General features: G+C 47.3%; 1 protein-coding gene across 1 annotated transcript in view; it reads left to right on the plus strand.

The window, feature by feature from the left end:
• Positions 1–17,500, plus strand: part of tln2b (talin 2b) — a 351,125-nt gene that overhangs the window by 249,191 nt on the left and 84,434 nt on the right. Inside the window, exons 29-33 of the mRNA XM_063197707.1 lie at positions 873–1,081; positions 2,471–2,590; positions 4,303–4,500; positions 6,179–6,318; positions 9,845–9,938. Coding sequence (XP_063053777.1) covers positions 873–1,081; positions 2,471–2,590; positions 4,303–4,500; positions 6,179–6,318; positions 9,845–9,938 — 761 coding nt within the window. The remainder of the gene's footprint in view (positions 1–872; positions 1,082–2,470; positions 2,591–4,302; positions 4,501–6,178; positions 6,319–9,844; positions 9,939–17,500) is intronic.

The following is a 17,500-nucleotide window of genomic DNA, read 5'->3' on the forward strand; positions in this document are numbered from 1 at the left end:
GTATTTTATTCATTTACAAACAATTTGTAAATGTTTGATGGATATAAAATATTAAGATAACATTTCCCACTCGTTTACAAACATTCATTAAGATTTCCTAGTCATTTACGAACATTTGTTAATGCTTTGTTCATAAATAGTTCATTATTTCCTACGTGTTATTAATACTTTACAAGAAGACATTGATATAAAGTGTTACCAAAAAACCTATGAACCTATAAAAAGTCAGATAATCACTAAAAAAGTGTTTTACTATTCTGTGAAAATGAAGCATGTGAATAAGCCTACCTGTCCTATCGTGTTTGTCTCACCCCCAGGTGTGGCGGCCCGGGGGACGGCCCAGGCTCTGAAGACTCTGGCCCAGGCGGCGCGCAGTAGCATAGTAGCATGCTAACATAATTATCTTATCTTATCTTATCACCACCAGGTGTGGCGGCTCGGGAGACGGCCCAGGCTCTGAAGACTCTGGCCCAGGCGGCGCGCAGTAGCATAGTAGCATGCTAACATAATTATCTTATCTTATCTTATCACCACCAGGTGTGGCGGCTCGGGAGACGGCCCAGGCTCTGAAGACTCTGGCCCAGGCGGCGCGCAGTAGCATAGTAGCATGCTAACATAATTATCTTATCTTATCTTATCTTATCACCACCAGGTGTGGCGGCTCGTGAGACGGCCCAGGCTCTGAAGACTCTGGCCCAGGCGGCGCGCAGTAGCATAGTAGCATGCTAACATAATTATCTTATCTTATCTTATCACCACCAGGTGTGGCGGCTCGGGAGACGGCCCAGGCTCTGAAGACTCTGGCCCAGGCGGCACGCAGTAGCATAGTAGCATGCTAACATAATTATCTTATCTTATCTTATCACCACCAGGTGTGGCGGCTCGGGAGACGGCCCAGGCTCTGAAGACTCTGGCCCAGGCGGCGCGCGGGGTGGCGGCCTGCTCCGTGGAAACCCAGGCGGCGGCCGCCATGTTGGATTCGGCGGGTCACGTGATGGAGGGCTCGGCCATGCTCATCAACGAGGCGCACGAGGCCCTGATCTCTCCCGGTGACGCGGAGTCGCAGCAGAGGCTGGCGCAGGTGAGGAAGAGGAATAGGAACGACATGTATTTCACTTTTATGTGCCTGCCACTCTTAGCCAGGACTCCCTGGAAGAATAGCCATTTTGGCTCAATGGGAATTTTCCTGGTTAACCAAGGGTTAAATAAAAAATAAGGTCCTATGAATTTAAATGAGCTCTCAGGGAAAGTTTTGTAACCTTGTAGGAACATGGAATTGCATTCTACCAGTGACTGTAAGAAGATTCATGTGGAAAAATATGACACACAAAATTGTTCAGAATAATGGCTTTGTGATAGTGGTTTGGATAAGATGGTAAGATGCTTGTTGAGGACTAAGACCTTTACCAACTATATCATTTTTTTAATATGGCATGTGATGGCAATAGATGCTGTTTTTAGATGCGTCCTAGCATCTCTTTAAGAGGGTATGTCAGTCCGTCAGTCTGTCCGTCTGAAACGCATTCTTTAAATCGGCCAAAACACGATCTTCGCCGCCATCAGACGCATCTTTTGTCTGCCTGTCGGACTTGTTTTTGTAGATGTTCAGTCATTTTAAATGTAGCTAGAGAGCCGTAGTCAACAGGCAGCGGCGTACAGGGAAGTGAAGAGGAAACGGCTCGACAGGTACTGTACGTACATAAGTGATGGCTGCTGCCTCTCAGCTAAGAGTGCTGATGGCTGATGGCAGCCATCTAAAGTGCTTGTTGTCCGGATGGGAGGCCATTATCTCCTTTAAATGGTGCCATTCTGCCGACCGGTGTTGGCACAGCACGCCTAATTTGTACAGTGTGTGCAGGCAGATAAGCCGACAGAGGGGGGGGACAAAGGGGTCAATTGTCCCGGGCCAAGGTAGAGAGATGGGGGGCCCGGAAATGGGTTCTCATAGCAGAACCCATTTTTTATATTCTCCTTATATATTTTTTACTTCCTGGTCCTGTGTCTGTATGTATGTCGTCTGTTTTTGTACAAGCTGTATGCGTGTTACTGCTGCAACACCCGAATTCCCCCACAGTGGGATAATAAAGGGCATACTGACTTACATTGCATGTATTTATAGAGGGGGCCTATCAGCTGAGTTTGTCCCGGGCCCGGTCAAAGCTGTTGGCAGCGGCCCTGTGTGCAGGAACAGGAGCTGTAGATTTGTTGCTGATCCCCTATGGGACCGACGGCATATTGCTCAGCATATGTTTGTGGCATAAATGAGGCACGAACACGTTTCCCTGCACGGTGCTGCTACTGGGGGTTGTTCTGCATATGGAACTCCCTAATGACTTCCATCAGGACGGTGTACGTAAGCAGGAGGGAACAGGTAGCAATGAACTGACCTTGTGTGTGTGTGCGTGTGTGCGTGTGTGTGTGTGTGCGCGGGTGCGTGCGTGCGGGTGCGTGCGTGCGTCCTTTGTTACAGGTGGCCAAGGCTGTGTCCCACTCCCTGAATAACTGTGTGAACTGCCTGCCAGGCCAGAAGGATGTGGACATGGCCCTCAGGAGCATCGGGGAGGCCAGCAAGAAGCTGCAAGTGGACAACGTAAGTCCTCTCCTCTCCTCTCCTCTCCTCTCCTCTCCTTTCCTTTCCTTTCCTTTCCTTTCCTTTCCTTTCCTTTCCTTTCCTTTCCTTTCCTTTCCTTTCCTTTCCTTTCATTTCCTCTCCTCTCCTCTCCTCTCCTCTCCTCTCCTCTCCTCTCCTCTCCTCTCCTCCCCTCCCCTCCCCTCTCCTCTCCTCTCCTCTCCTCTCCTCTCGGCAGCAAAGACAAACAACATATCTATGTGTAAGCACCAGCGTAGACAAAATGCTGCCATACACACACATTATTTCCAGCATCCCTCTGTCCCTCTCGTCAAATAAAGTCATGTTTATTTATAACACACAACAGTGAAAACAACAACAATAAATTGTGGCAAGTAAGATAAAGTCGCTTAGTAATGAAAAGAAGTAGAAAGAACGGTATATAGTAATGCATCACAATAAATAAAACAGACACCCACATTGTGAGATTGAAGGCCAGGGCATAGACTGGCAAGCTAGTGGCCATAATGCTGCTTTAAACACATTGTGCCTATGCTAAGGTATGCTACAGGAGTTGAGGCTGAGTTAAAATACTGAGAAGATTGTTTTTCATCCAAGTTATGTTATCTAAAGGTATTACAGTAACAGAAAAGAAACTGGAGGAAAGGAAAGGAAAGGGAAAAGAAAGCAAAGGACTTTGGCTGTCACGATACACTCAACTCACGATGCGGTTCGTATCACGATTTTTGAACTACGGTTCGATACACCCCAAGATTTCTGAAATGTAGCTTATTTGAAGCTTGGAAGCACTATCACATCAAATCATACGGCTGTTTTCTGGACTGATGGATGACAAAACTTTGAAAGGGCGTATATCACGATACAGTATCGTGACTCTGAGTATCACGATTTCTCGTTTCGATCCAATATCGCTACAGCCCTAGAAAGGAGCGGAGCGTCTTTCGGGCTCCTAAAAGAAGGTAAAGGGTTAACAAAACAGCCGTGTAGTTTAGTAGTGTGCTGTGCCTAAGGCAGGGGTTTTCAACCTTTTTCAACTTGGGGCCCACTTTAAATTTTCACAAGCTTTCGGGGCCCAACTCTGACCCAATAAAGCATAAAACTCAAATAAATCAACAACACGCACACGCACAAAAACATTATTTTGATTTTTAGAAAATGATTTCAAGGCCCACTTGGTATGCCTTCAGGGCCCACAGTTTGAGAATCACTGCTCTAAGGTATCAGATGCTGCTCCTACTCCTACACTGTTGATCACAGAGAAGAAGTGTAACGATGAAACTGTAGACCACAGCTGATTTCTTGCCAGTCCTGTAAAATATGATCCAAGCATGTGAATTTTGGCAGACGTCCTAGCGTAGGCAGGCTGTCCTTTGGTAGAGGTAGAAGCGTTCATCTTCAGGTAATGTATTCTTAAATTACACAAAAGCACCTTGACGCTAGGAGACCTGTATTATGTTAGCTTCACTGTCAAGAGGTATTTCTCGACTCTCACTCACTCACTCACTCACTCACTCACACACACACACACACACACACACACACACACACACACACACACACACACACACACACACACACACACACACACACACACACACACACACACACACACACACACACACACACACATATTTGTTGCCCTTCACTCTTTGCTTGCAGTTTAAATATTATCTTATCTCCCTCTCTCCTACCCCCCCCCCACCCCCCCTCAGCTCCCTCCGTGCTCCAAGTCCTTCCAGGAGGCCCAGAGCGACCTGAACCACACGGCTGCCGAGCTGAACCACTCGGCTGGGGAGGTTGTCCACTCCTCCCGCGGCACCAGCAGACAGCTCTCCGAGGCCTCCGGAAAGTTCAGCGAGGACTTTGACGAATTCCTGGACGCCGGCATCGAGATGGCCGGACACACACCGGTGAGATAGACATGCTAGATAGGTGCTGCGCTTAATACATGTATGGCGGTTTGCAATATTGGGTAACACTTAACAGTATGTCACTTAAGGCCAACAGTCATAAAATATTTATGACATGGACATAATGTTTATGACTTATCTATGACTGTGTGATGACACTGTTATGACACTGTAATGACAAGCATATGACACCGGTGTCAAGTAAACTGTTCACCAATTTTGCCCATGGGGACCCAGGTTCGAATCTGTTCGAATCTATTTCCCAGTGTCTCTGTCCCAAGTACTTTGCTGTCTCTCTTCGCTGCCCAAAAGCCCTAAAAACATACTTATAAAAGAAAACAAAAAATATACATTTCATTTTTAAAATTATACAACAAATTATATGAACACCATGATAGAACAGGGGATGATGAATGGTCTCAACAGCTCAGCCATTACAACTAACTTTTCATTGCCTTTGTCAACACAATGTCAATACATGCTGACATCACCTTGCTAAAGATGAGAATTGTCATTGGTTCATACTCTGTACAATCTTAAATCCCCATAGGCCTGTACCTGAGTTCATCAATAGGGAATGTTAATGCACTCTCAATTAATATTCCAATCGGCGGTTTAGTCTGACTAATGGCCCGGCTCCTATCCTTGCGTTCTGCTCTGAGTGACTTCTCTTCCGTCGATTTGTATATTTGTGATGATGACCGAGCTTGTTGAGATGTGTGGCATTTATTAGCAAGTTTTTTCTTTTTTTATTAGTGGCAGATGGTACAATACAATAGTCCTTTTGATCAAAGCAAACCTACCGGTAGCTTCCGCCTGTCCCTGTCAAAATCAAAATCTTCCGCCCACCCATTCCTCTCTGCTTCCTGACGGCAGCACCCTTGGCGGCGCCTCTCTGTGCGTTGGTTAATTAGGAGCCTTTTTGCCTCTAATTCGGTTAGGCCGACGCTATTGTGCCAGAGAGTGCTAAGGCAGGCCCTCATAATGAGATCGTTTGATGGTCTTGTTCGGCTTACATTGCTCATTAATTTGGACAGAGCACCCGGGGGGAGAAGCTGATGTAGCATGACGCACAGCTAGCCTAGCATGGCATGGCTGTCAGCGCGCGCTACCGAGCAGACAGACAGGCAGCGAAGAGAGGATGGGAGATGTGGGGAAGGATAATAATAATAGTAATAATAATAATACAAATAATAATAATAATAATAACAATAATGGTAGTAGTAGTACGCATAATAATAGCAGCAACAGTACAAGTATGATAATTAGGGCTGTCAAATGTTTTATTGCAGGATTGCATGTAGCTAATTGGGATTCATCACAATTCATTATTTCTTAATCTTGAAGGACAAACAGGGAATAGAAATGAAAGTCAAAATATCTCTCTATTAGGCCTAACTCAGATCATTTTAGGTCACCTTGGCCTTTACCATTTCTGATAGATTTGTAGTGTTTGATTTGCTATATCTGTTCTTGGAGCAAATGTTTTCTTTATTGCCCAGTCAGCCATACTACTCTGTATATTCCATTGTATATCTGTCTGTCTGTCTGTCTGTCTGTCTGTCTGTCTGTCTGTCTGTCTGTCTGTCTGTCTGTGCGCCTGTCTGTCTGTCTGTGCGCTTGGGTGTACACAGCCATAATGAATTCTGCTTCTTCTCTTCTTCCCATCATGCAATAGAGGAAAGATGACCAGATCCAGGTGATCAGCAACCTGAAGAACATCTCCATGGCCTCCAGCAAGTTGCTGCTCGCCGCCAAGTCCCTCTCGGTGGACCCAGGGGCAGCAAACGCCAAGAACCTCCTCGCAGCTGCAGCAAGGTGAGGAGAAAGGGTGGATGGAGGAGGGAGAAGGAGGGTGTAAGATTAAAATGAGGAGGAGGAGGAGGAGGAGGATGAGGTGGGGGTGGGATGATGATGTAGCTGACTGTGGAGAAGGAGAAGGATGGATTTCCCTCTCTGTTGACCCAGGGGCAGCCAACGCAAAGAACCTCCTCACAGCTGCAGCAAGGTGAGGAGAAAGGGTGGATGGAGGAGGGAGAAGGAGGGTGTAGGATGGAGGGTTTTGAGGGATGGAGTAGGGAGGAGTGGTGTTGTAAGTGCCTCTCAGTTAATACACAAGCCTCCAGCGGCTAGAACTTGTTAACAACCACATCAAGGTGAGCAGGACAGAGAGGAGAAGGACAGAGTGACTATGTTTACATGTGACATTTAATCCAGAATTAGCTAAATTGAATTCTGAATAAAGCTTAATTACACTTTGAAAATGTCATGTAAAACTCTTCACAATGCGGAAATAAATGAAAACTCGCGGAACTATATACTTCAGAATTATTACTTCGGAATTAAAAATGTCATGTAAACATAGCCAGTGAGGATAAAGTGGGAGAAGGTGGCGTAAATGTAAGTAGGGCAGATGAGGGGGTGCAAAGAGTCTGCTGCAGGCAGATGAGAAGGTGAGGTGGATATGAGAGAGGAAGGTGGAGGAATATAGGGTGGAGAGAGAGGTGGATGAGAATCTGCATTAAGAGGAAGGTGGAAGGCCTTTGAAGGAGGAGAGGAGGAGGAGAAGGAAGAAGAGGACAGGAAGGTGGATGATAAGCAAGAGGACGATAAGCAAGTAGTATGAGGAGAGAGGAGGGAGAAGGGAGTGTGAGGAGGAGGAGGAGGAGGAAGGAGAGGAGGGAGAGGAGGTGGATGAGGAGGAGGAGGATGTAAGGGGAAAAGAGGACAGAGGAAGGTGGATGATAAGTCAGTGGACTAAAGAGGTCCGAGGAGAGAGGAGGGAGATGGGAGTGTGAGGAGGAGGAGGAGGAAGAGAAGGAGGGAGTGTGAGGAGGAGGAGGAGGAGGAGGAGGAGGAGGAGGAGGAGGAGGAGGAGGACAGAAACAGTGCTCTGGAGCTGCACTCTCACCCGTAATTAATCACACGTCTACTTTGGAAGCTTCATCGCCATCGCTCGAACACAAATAGCAGCCGCCTCTCCTCCGCTCCTGCTGGCCTAGAAATACCTGTAGTGTCTGTGCTTCACAGCCGCTCTGCAGATAGGACTGCTGCTAGCAACGCCAGCAGGGGTTTATGGAGACCGTGCTTTGCCTGTCCATTCACCTTAGGTCACCGTCACTGTTAGGCATTTTATGATGCAAACACTGATGGGGTGTGTTCGTGTGTGTGTGCGCGTGCATGTGTGTGCGTGCGTGCGTGCGTGCGTGCGTGCGTGCGTGCGTGTGTGTGTGTATATGCATGTCTGTTTTCATGTGTCTGTCTCTTGTGATGACACATACTTCTTCATGTATTTGTTTGGTTGTTTAATATTTACTTTGTTGGGGGAGGGTGGCAATGTGGGTTTGTGGTGCTTGTGTGCATTTTGAGAAAGCAGTACGTGGGTGCAGTGAAGCGATGCTGGCCATCAACTCTCCTGACTGGAACAGGGAGTGGTGGGGGGGGGGGGGGGGTGAGGGGCTGGTTGGCCGAAGGTGGCAATATAGAAGGGAGAACAGAAACAGTCGGTGGTATTGGAACGGAGAAGCAGTGGAGAAGAGGAGGTGGTGGAGGGGTGATGTGCTTGGCAGGGCAGTGTCTGGAGGTGCTAGTCTGGAGTGTGGAGTAGAGGAGGTGGTGTTGGGAGGTGGTCATATGGGAGCAGGGAGGGGTGGAGGTGGAGGTGGTGGGGTGATGTGCTTGGCAGAGCAGTGTCTGGAAGTGCTAGTCTGGGAGGAGGTGGTGAAGGGAGGTGGTGAGGTGGAGGAGGTGGTGGTGGTGTGATGTGCTGCTTGGCAGGGCAGCAGTGTCTGGAGGTGCTAGTCTGGGATGAGGAGGTGAGGAGGTGAAGGGGAGCGTAGCGAGGAGAGGAGGAGGAGGTGGTGGTGGAGAAGAGGATAAGAGGAGGAGGTGGTGGAGGGAGGATGTGCTTGGCAGAGCAGTGTCTGGAGGTGCTTGTCTGGGGTGAGGAGGTGAGGAGGTGGTGAAGATAGTCTGGGATGAGGAGGTGAGGAGGTGAAGGGGAGCGCAGCGAGGAGGAGGTGGTGGTGGAGAAGAGGTGGTGGTGGTGGGCTTATGTGCTGCTTGGCAGAGCAGTGTCTGGAGGTGGTAGTCTGGGGCAGGCCCGGGGGCTTTGGGCTTGGCTGATTTTTCCGCTCCTGTTAATTAGGGAAACGGATGGAGGCAGAGGTGTCACACACACACACACACACACACACACACACACACATACACACACACACATACACACACACACATACACACACACACACATGGACAGAGGCACAGACCATACACACACCATACAAGGACACAGAAATGAACACACGCATACATACAGGCACATACACAGACGGACAGTACATACACCTATATGGACACACACACACACACACACACACTTACTGATATATGAACGCAGGTGCATTCACATGTTCATGCAAGCACACACAATTTAATCATTTGTCTGTGCTTACTGGAGCTTGTCTTAGACCTAGACTATCACACCTTGTGTATGTGTGTCGGTGTGTGTGTCCGTGTCCATGTGTGTATGCGTGCGTGTGTGTGCTTGCGCGTGTGTGTGTGTCTGCGTGTGTGTGTGTGTGTGCGTGTGTGCGTGTGTGTGTGTGTGCGTGTGTGTGTGTGTTGTCATGCATAGGTAAATGGCTGTTTGCTCTCCTGTGATGCGTAACAGGTCTGTGTCATGTGGAGGTGTTATCGCCAAGAGCTCTCACACTGGCACTGGTGCACAGATGTCTTGGCTGTGTGTGTGTGTGTGTGTGTGTGTGTGTGTGTGTGTGTGTGTGTGTGTGTGTGTGTGTTACAGAGGGAGAGACATGATTGTATCAATGTGCATATCCTCAATGTTTGGTTTGCATATATTGTGTGTGTGCTTAGTATGCATGTGTGCGCTGGCCTGCATGTGTGTGTGTGTGTGTGTGGGGTGGGGTAGACAGAGGGGGAGACAGACTGATACATAATTATATGAATGTGCACATCTTCAATGTCTGCTTTGCATATATTATGTGTGTGTGTGTGTGTAGTATGCATGTGTGTGTGTGTGTGTGTGTGCAAGCGGGTTTGCGTGTGTGTGAACGTGTGCATGTGTGTGTGTGTATGCGTGCGCACGTGTATTTGTGCGTTCGGGCGCATGTGCACACGTGTGTAAATACTTGGCACGTGCAGACGTACGTACGTGTGTGTGTGTGTGTGTGTGTGTGTGTGTGTGTGTGTGTGTGTGTGTGTGTGTGTGTGTGTGTGTGTGTGTGTGTGTGTGTGTGTGTGTGCATGTGTGTGTGTGTGTGTGTGTGCATATATACTTGTCTCTGAGCGTGCCCTCTGTGTGCTGTGCTGTGCTGTGTTGCAGGGCGGTGACTGAGAGCATCAACCAGCTGATCACCCTGTGCACCCAGCAGGCCCCCGGCCAGAAGGAGTGTGACAACGCCCTGAGAGAACTGGAGGTACACACACACACACAGGCACACACACACACACACACACACACACTGTTGGAGCCATTTTACTATTTTTCTATATTTCATATTTTCCTCACTTTATGGTGATATTTTAGTTATCTAGATTTATGTCTGCATAATGATAATGATTAATTGCGCAATATTTAGTATCTTTACTATGAATTTGGGAGCGTCACTGGTGCTTGGGCTATAGTGGGCTCTGATTGGCTGTTCCTCCCTACTCTCGCCTATCTAACCGGAGCACAGGTGGCTCAGTAATGAATTGGATTTCTGATGGCGGGTGTAGGAAGGGAAACAGTTTTTTGACCGTGTCATTTCGACTTATTTACTTAGTTTGAGAATAAACAAGAAGATCTGTACTGTTAAGAGACCTGGAAGAAAATAAACTCGAGCACTGATAAATAAGAACGCGCGTCTGAACTTAACTGGACCTCTCCCGTCAAAGCGACTCCAGCTGAGGCAGCCAGGAGGCCGCTACAATTAGTCAAAAAACTTCCTGTGGATTAAAACTTGAAGGACTGTCGGCTTTGAAAATTGGGATTTCATGGACAAAGCTAAGGAAGGATCATTGCATGCTCCAAGACTCTCCGGTCCGTGAGTAACAGTTTATTTCACGAAGCTGTGCGCTTGGCAAGTGTTTGTAAGGAAGACAAAGGAACTGCTTAACAAACAATACGAAAGTGATTCATGTTTTCTAAACAAATGGACTTGAAATACTGGACATAGACTGTGAAATACTGTTTATTGATCGCGGAAGTGACTGGAAACAAATTCTGAAGCGTGATTTATTACGAAGTGTAAACACAAGCACTTAATTGAAAACAATCATGGCTGATCAAAGTTTGCAGGCTCTAATAAAGAGTCGCGGTGGAAAATTAGGAGTATGCACAAAGAAAATGAAGGAAATAAAGACTTTGATGGACACTCATGCAGATGATGAAACGATCAATGAAAGATTTGATGAATTACGAAGAGCGATGAATGAGTTCTATGACGCGCATGTATCTGTCCAAGCGTGTATGACTGAGGAAGAAAAGGAAAAGGATAAGACCGAATGGTACGAGCCTAAGATGGCAGTGTTTGACAGTTTCTGTACTGAAATTGATGAATGGAAAAAAGGAAAGTCCGATGCACAACCGGAAATTAACCCAGAAGACAGCGTCTCCAAAACTGGGTCAAAAACCTCGAAGGTCTCCGCTGTCTCCTCCCTGCGCGCAAAGGCGGCCGCAGAGAAGGCAGCGCTTGAAGCCAAATCGCGCGGCATGAAATTACAACATGAGCTCCAAAAGGAAAAGGAGCAGCTTCAGAGAAAAATGGAGCAGCTTGATCTTGACATACAATTATCAGAAGCTGATGCAAAACTACAAGTTTATGAAAGTTTCGAAATGGCATCAATTGAACAGCTGCAACATTCGCATGACATTTTACAGCCGCTGCGAGGTGACGCAATGAACGCTTATGCCGAGAGTTACCCAGATAAATCAGTTACGATGGCAGATCAATCACCCGTTGAATTTACACGACTGGGGGCAATTCCCAAAACTCCACTGCAGAGAATGATGAAGGAGGAAGCAAAACAAACACACATGAAAATAACAAGCCAAACAAATAACATGCCTACTGAAACTGCTGTATCAACAACTGGACAAACAACAACACAAATGCCAATACAACAGCCAACGCCAGTACCAAGGACAGCGCCTCGACAAAGAACAACACAAACTCCATTACTATCACAAGCACCAGCCATAATTACTGTAAATCGGCCTTCACTCAGTAGCCACAGAATGGGGCAGCCCAATACCCCACCTGTCACTCAACCATTAGTCCCACAGCCAAATGACGGTCAGCGGGCACAACCAAATCAGTCAAGCAATCCTGTGAATACTCAAAGTGAGCTTGCCAGTCTGATCATTCAGCACCAAAAACAAACTTCTCTTCCCACTAGAGAATTACCAACATTCAATGGCGATCTTATTAGCTACTTACCTTTTATCCATGCATTTGAGAACCGCATTGAACAAATGACTGCTAATAGCCAAGAACGACTGTTTTTCCTTGAACAGTACACAACTGGCCAACCTAAAGAATTGGTCCAAAGCTGCCTACATATGAATGCTCAATTAGGATATGCAGAGGCAAGGCGGCTCCTTGATGAACATTTCGGCGACCCTTATCGACTCAGTACAGCATACATTCAGAAAGCTCTGAATTGGAATGCTATAAAGCCAGAAGATGGCAAAGAACTTTACAGTTATGCATTATACCTGAGAAGCTGTTGCAACATAATCAGCAGCCTGCCCGACATGTCTGAACTCGACACGCCCTCCAACTTACAGTTGATCTTGTCAAAGTTACCCTACAAGCGGGTGCGATGGAGAAGCAAAGCATGCGAGATACAGGAACAGACAAAACGCCGGGCCAGATTCCATAATATTGTGGAATTCCTTGAAAAGCAAGCCAAAGTACTGCTAGACCCAGTCTTCGGAACCATTCAGGACTCTGTTAGTAGAGCAGCAAAACCAACTGGACAAAAACGGCCCCCACCAAAGAAAAGCTTCGCAACCACCGTCGTCCCAGTGGCGCCCGCAGCAACCCCTAGAGGGGGGAGCACATCCGGAAGCACATTTGATAGCCTCCAACAGAAGCATTCACAACTGGCCTATTCAAAACCATGCCTCTTCTGCAAAGGAGATCATACGATGGAATCATGCCACCAGATGGCGCTACAACAGCACAAGGAAAAGGTTGAATTTCTGAAGAAACATGGAATGTGCTTTGCCTGTCTCACCAAAGGCCATGTAAGCAGTGGATGTACTAGGCGCCTGACATGTCGGATATGTCAGAAAAAACACCCCACTATCCTGCACATTGAAGGCCCTGTCAAATCACATTCACTGCCACCAGCAATCAACCCAAGCCCAGTGACACAGTCAGCATGTACCATCAACAACACCCCAGACACTGCATCTACCGATACTGGGGCCGGAGTTTCCGATTGCAAGCTTGCCATAATACCTGTGAAAATCAAATCCATTAAAAGCAATAAAACCATACTTACCTATGCATTTCTAGACCCAGGAAGCTCTGCATCGTTCTGCACCCAAAAGCTACTGGAGGATCTACATATGCAGGGCAAAAGCACAGAAATCCTGCTACGCACTATGGGCCAGGAAAGAGTCATAAAGACCCAGCGCGTAACAGGGTTAGAGGTCAGCAGCTGCAATGAGTCTGACTTCATACAACTGCCTGAAGTCTTCACACAGGACAGAATACCAGTTTGCCATGGAAACATTACGAAAGAAGAAGACATACAAAAATGGGCTTACCTGAAAGATGTTCAACTCCCCGCCATTGATGCAGATATCGGTCTGTTGATCGGAGCTAATGCCCCGTGGGCACTGGAGCCTTGGAGTGTCATCCATAGCCAAGGAGATGGTCCTGCCGCTGTGAAATGCCGCTTAGGGTGGTTTGTCCAGGGTCCATTACATGGTGGTGCACCTACAGATGAACATAGCCGTCAATGTGTCTCTACAAACAGGATTTCCGTGGCAAGATTGGAGGAGCTTCTCGTCAGGCAGTACAATCAAGACTTCCCAGAGAGAACATGTCAAGAGCAGACAGAGCTTTCATTCGAGGACAAGAGATTCCTAAAAATTGCAGATGAATCTGCCACAAAGAAAGACGGACATTACGAAATGAGGCTACCTTTTCGTGATGAAAAGCTTTTCATGCCAAACAATAAAACTGTGGCTGAGCTGCGAGCTGCTACCCTACAGAACAAGCTCAAAAGGAATGAGGACTTTCGAACTGACTACACCACATTCATGAACACTATGCTCAACAACGGTTATGCTGAGAAGGTGCCAGATGATCAACTGTCCAGGTCTGATGGCAGAGTGTGGTACATACCGCATCATGCAGTGTACCATAAGAAAAAGAAGAAAATACGAGTGGTCTTTGACTGCACGGCATCGTTTCAGGGTACCTCATTGAACCTCCAGTTACTCCAAGGCCCTGACCTGACCAACACTCTCCTGGGCGTCATCCTCAGGTTCAGACAGGAGCAGGTTGCCATGATGGCTGATATCGAGAGCATGTTCCACCAAGTCAAAGTTCCCAGCAATGATGTGGACTTCTTGCGGTTCCTGTGGTGGCCCAATGGCGACGTACATCAGCCCCTTGCCGAGTACAGGATGGTGGTACATCTCTTCGGTGCAGTCTCGTCACCCAGCTGTGCCAACTATGCCTTGAAGAGAACTGCTAAGGACAATGAAGGTGCGATGAATCCAGAGGTGTTGGAGACCATAAGGAGAAACTTTTATGTCGATGATCTGCTGAAATCTGTGGCATCGGAAGAACAGGCCGTACGCCTGTGCAACAGGAGGGTTCAGATTGACGAAGTAGGTGAGCAGCAGCCAATCTGTGCTTGCTTCAATCCCGGAGGAAGACAGAGCTTCCAAGGAGATCAAGGACGTCAATCTGGAGAAGAGTGAGACACCTCTAGAGCGCGCCCTCGGTATCCAGTGGAACATCAGCTCAGACACCCTATGCTTCAAGATCTCACCAAAGCAGCAGCCATATACACGCAGAGGGATCCTCTCCATCGTCAACTCCCTGTATGACCCCCTTGGCTTCCTGACACCTATGGTTCTCCCAGCTAAAAGAATCATCCAAGAACTTTGCAGATCCAACCTTGGCTGGGACTCAGAGATTCCAGTCTCCTTCGCCAAGAGATGGGAGACCTGGGTTGGAACGCTGAGCCAGCTGGAAGACCTAAACATCAGCAGATGCTACATACCAAAGGACTTCTCCAATGTGTACCAAGCACAGCTACACCACTTCTGTGATGCCAGCGAGGTAGGGTACGGCACAGTGAGCTACTTGAGACTTACAGACTCCAGAGGTCTCACCCATGTGGCATTTATGATGGGGAAAGGAAGAGTAGCGCCACTGAAGCCTGTCACCATCCCCAGACTAGAGCTGGCAGCAGCGGTCCTAGCAGTGCGCATCAACAGCATGTTGGAGAAAGAACTAGAACTCACACTAGAGGCACCAGTCTATTGGACAGACAGCACTACAGTCATAAAATACATCCTGAATGACACCAGTCGCTTTCAGACATACGTAGCCAACAGAGTGAGCACCATCAGAGACCTCTCTGAAAAATCCCAATGGCACTACGTAAGCAGCGGTCTTAACCCCGCCGACGACGCCTCACGTGGCATGACTACAGAATCATTTCTGAAGTGTGAAAGATGGCTGAATGGACCTGACTTTCTGAAGCAGCCTCAACACTCTTGGCCAAAACTTCCTGAGACGGCTCTCTCTCTTTCTGATGATGACCTGGAAATTAAGAAGACTGTTGCAGTCCTCAGTACAGCAGCAGATAAGGTATACGATCCAGTCATCAAGTTCATAGAGCACTTCTCCTCCTGGAACCACCTGAAGAGAGCTACTGCTAGGATGCTCCAATTCAAAGACTTCCTAAAGCAGTTGATCAAGGGAAAAAGAGACATGACACACACCGGCCAACAGACACACGATAATAGAAAAAGTACAGAACACAAAAGAAAAAATATACTTACCTGCCAAAATCTGTCCATTGAGGATCTTGCACGTGCTGAAAAGAGTCTGCTCCAATATGTCCAGAAGTGTCACTTCTCAGAAGAGATCACATTGCTGGAGAAAGGCAAAACACCTGTTAAGAAGGGCAGCAGACTGTGCAAGCTTGACCCCATCCTTGTTGACGGAGTGCTACGAGTAGGAGGGAGATTGAGCAAGACAGCCATGCCGAAAGAATTCATACACCCTGCAATTCTACCTAAAGCCTGCCATGTAACCAAACTGCTTATCAGACATGCTCACCTCTCAACGGGCCATGGTGGACGGAATGAGACGCTGGCCAAACTCCGCCAAAGATTCTGGATACTCCAAGCCAATGCAGCTACCAGGCGTATCATAGGGAAATGCATCTTCTGCCGTTGCTGGCACACTCCACCTGCCACACAGAAGATGGCAGACCTGCCGTTAAACCGCACCTTGCCAGACCACCCTCCATTCACTTACGTCGGAGTCGACTACTTCGGCCCTATAGAGGCGAAGCGAGGCAGAGCGAAGGTGAAAAGGTACGGAGTCTTGTTCACCTGCCTTGTAAGCAGAGCTGTCCACCTGGAACTAGCACATTCCTTGGACACTGACTCATGCATTGCTGCCATTCGACGCTTCATGTGTAGAAGGGGCCAGATCAAAGAGATGATGTCAGATAACGGCACAAACTTTGTAGCCGCAGAACGTGAGCTGAGAGACTCCCTTGCACTTCTGAATCATAGCAAGATCCAACGAGACCTATCCTACGAGGGGATCAAGTGGTCTTTTAATCCTCCGTTCGGGCCGCACCATGGTGGCGCATGGGAAAGACTCATCAGAACCATCAAGAGAGTCCTTTACTCCATCGTTAGGCAGCAAGTGTTGGACGACGAGAGCCTACAGACGGTTTTCTGTGAAGTAGAAACCATTCTGAACGATCGACCCATCACTGTAGTTTCCAACGACGTGAATGATCCAGAGCCTCTTACACCAAACCACCTGCTCCAACTAAAGGGTAAACCCTTGCTGCCACCAGGAGTGTTTGTGAAGGAAGACTGCTATGCCAAAAGAAGATGGCGACAGGTCCAGTACTTAGCTGACTTGTTCTTGTTGTTGTTGTTGTTGACTCTGGGTCAAAGAGTATCTTCCTCTAATGCAAGAAAGACAGAAATGGAACCTGGTGAAGAGGAACCTCAAGCCGGACGACCTAGTCTTAATCATGGACGAAACTTCACCACGAAACTCTTGGCCAAAGGGAAGGATAACAGAGGTCATCTCCGACAGCAGAGGACACGTCCGACGGGTCAAGATACGAACCGGAAGCAATGTCCTGGAAAGACCCATCACAAAGCTGTGCCTTCTTATGGAGGCCTGACCTCTACTCTTCTTGAAGTTTCATATTTTTGCCCCTTTTTGAGGATTATATTTTTGTTTTTCCGCCTTTTTGAAGATGACAATTTTTGAGTTTTTTGCCTGTCTAAGAAGACTTTTTTGAAAGACATATCCTTTTGATAATTGAGAAAAATTAGACTTTTTTGATTTTTCTGCATATGGACTATGATGTTTGCATACTTAATGGACTCTAAACACTTAAGATCCTGAATTAATTGATGGCTCCATGTGTATTTCTGTAATTGTCAGATAGTGTAGACAATTAGGGGCCGGGATGTTGGAGCCATTTTGCTATTTTTCTATATTTCATATTTTCCTCACTTTATGGTGATATTTTAGTTATCTAGATTTATGTCTGCATAACGATAATGATTAATTCGTAATATTGAGTAAATTTACTATGAATTTTGGGAGCGGCACTGCTGCTTGGGCAATAGTGGGCTCTGATTGGCTGTTCCTCCCTACTCTCGCCTATCTAACCGGAGCACAGGTGGCTCAGTAATGAATTGGATTTCTGATGGCGGGTGTAGGAAGGGAAACAGTTTTTTGACCGTGTCATTTCGACT

The sequence above is a fragment of the Engraulis encrasicolus genome, chromosome 4, assembly GCF_034702125.1.
Source record: "Engraulis encrasicolus isolate BLACKSEA-1 chromosome 4, IST_EnEncr_1.0, whole genome shotgun sequence".
Lineage (NCBI taxonomy): Eukaryota > Metazoa > Chordata > Actinopteri > Clupeiformes > Engraulidae > Engraulis > Engraulis encrasicolus.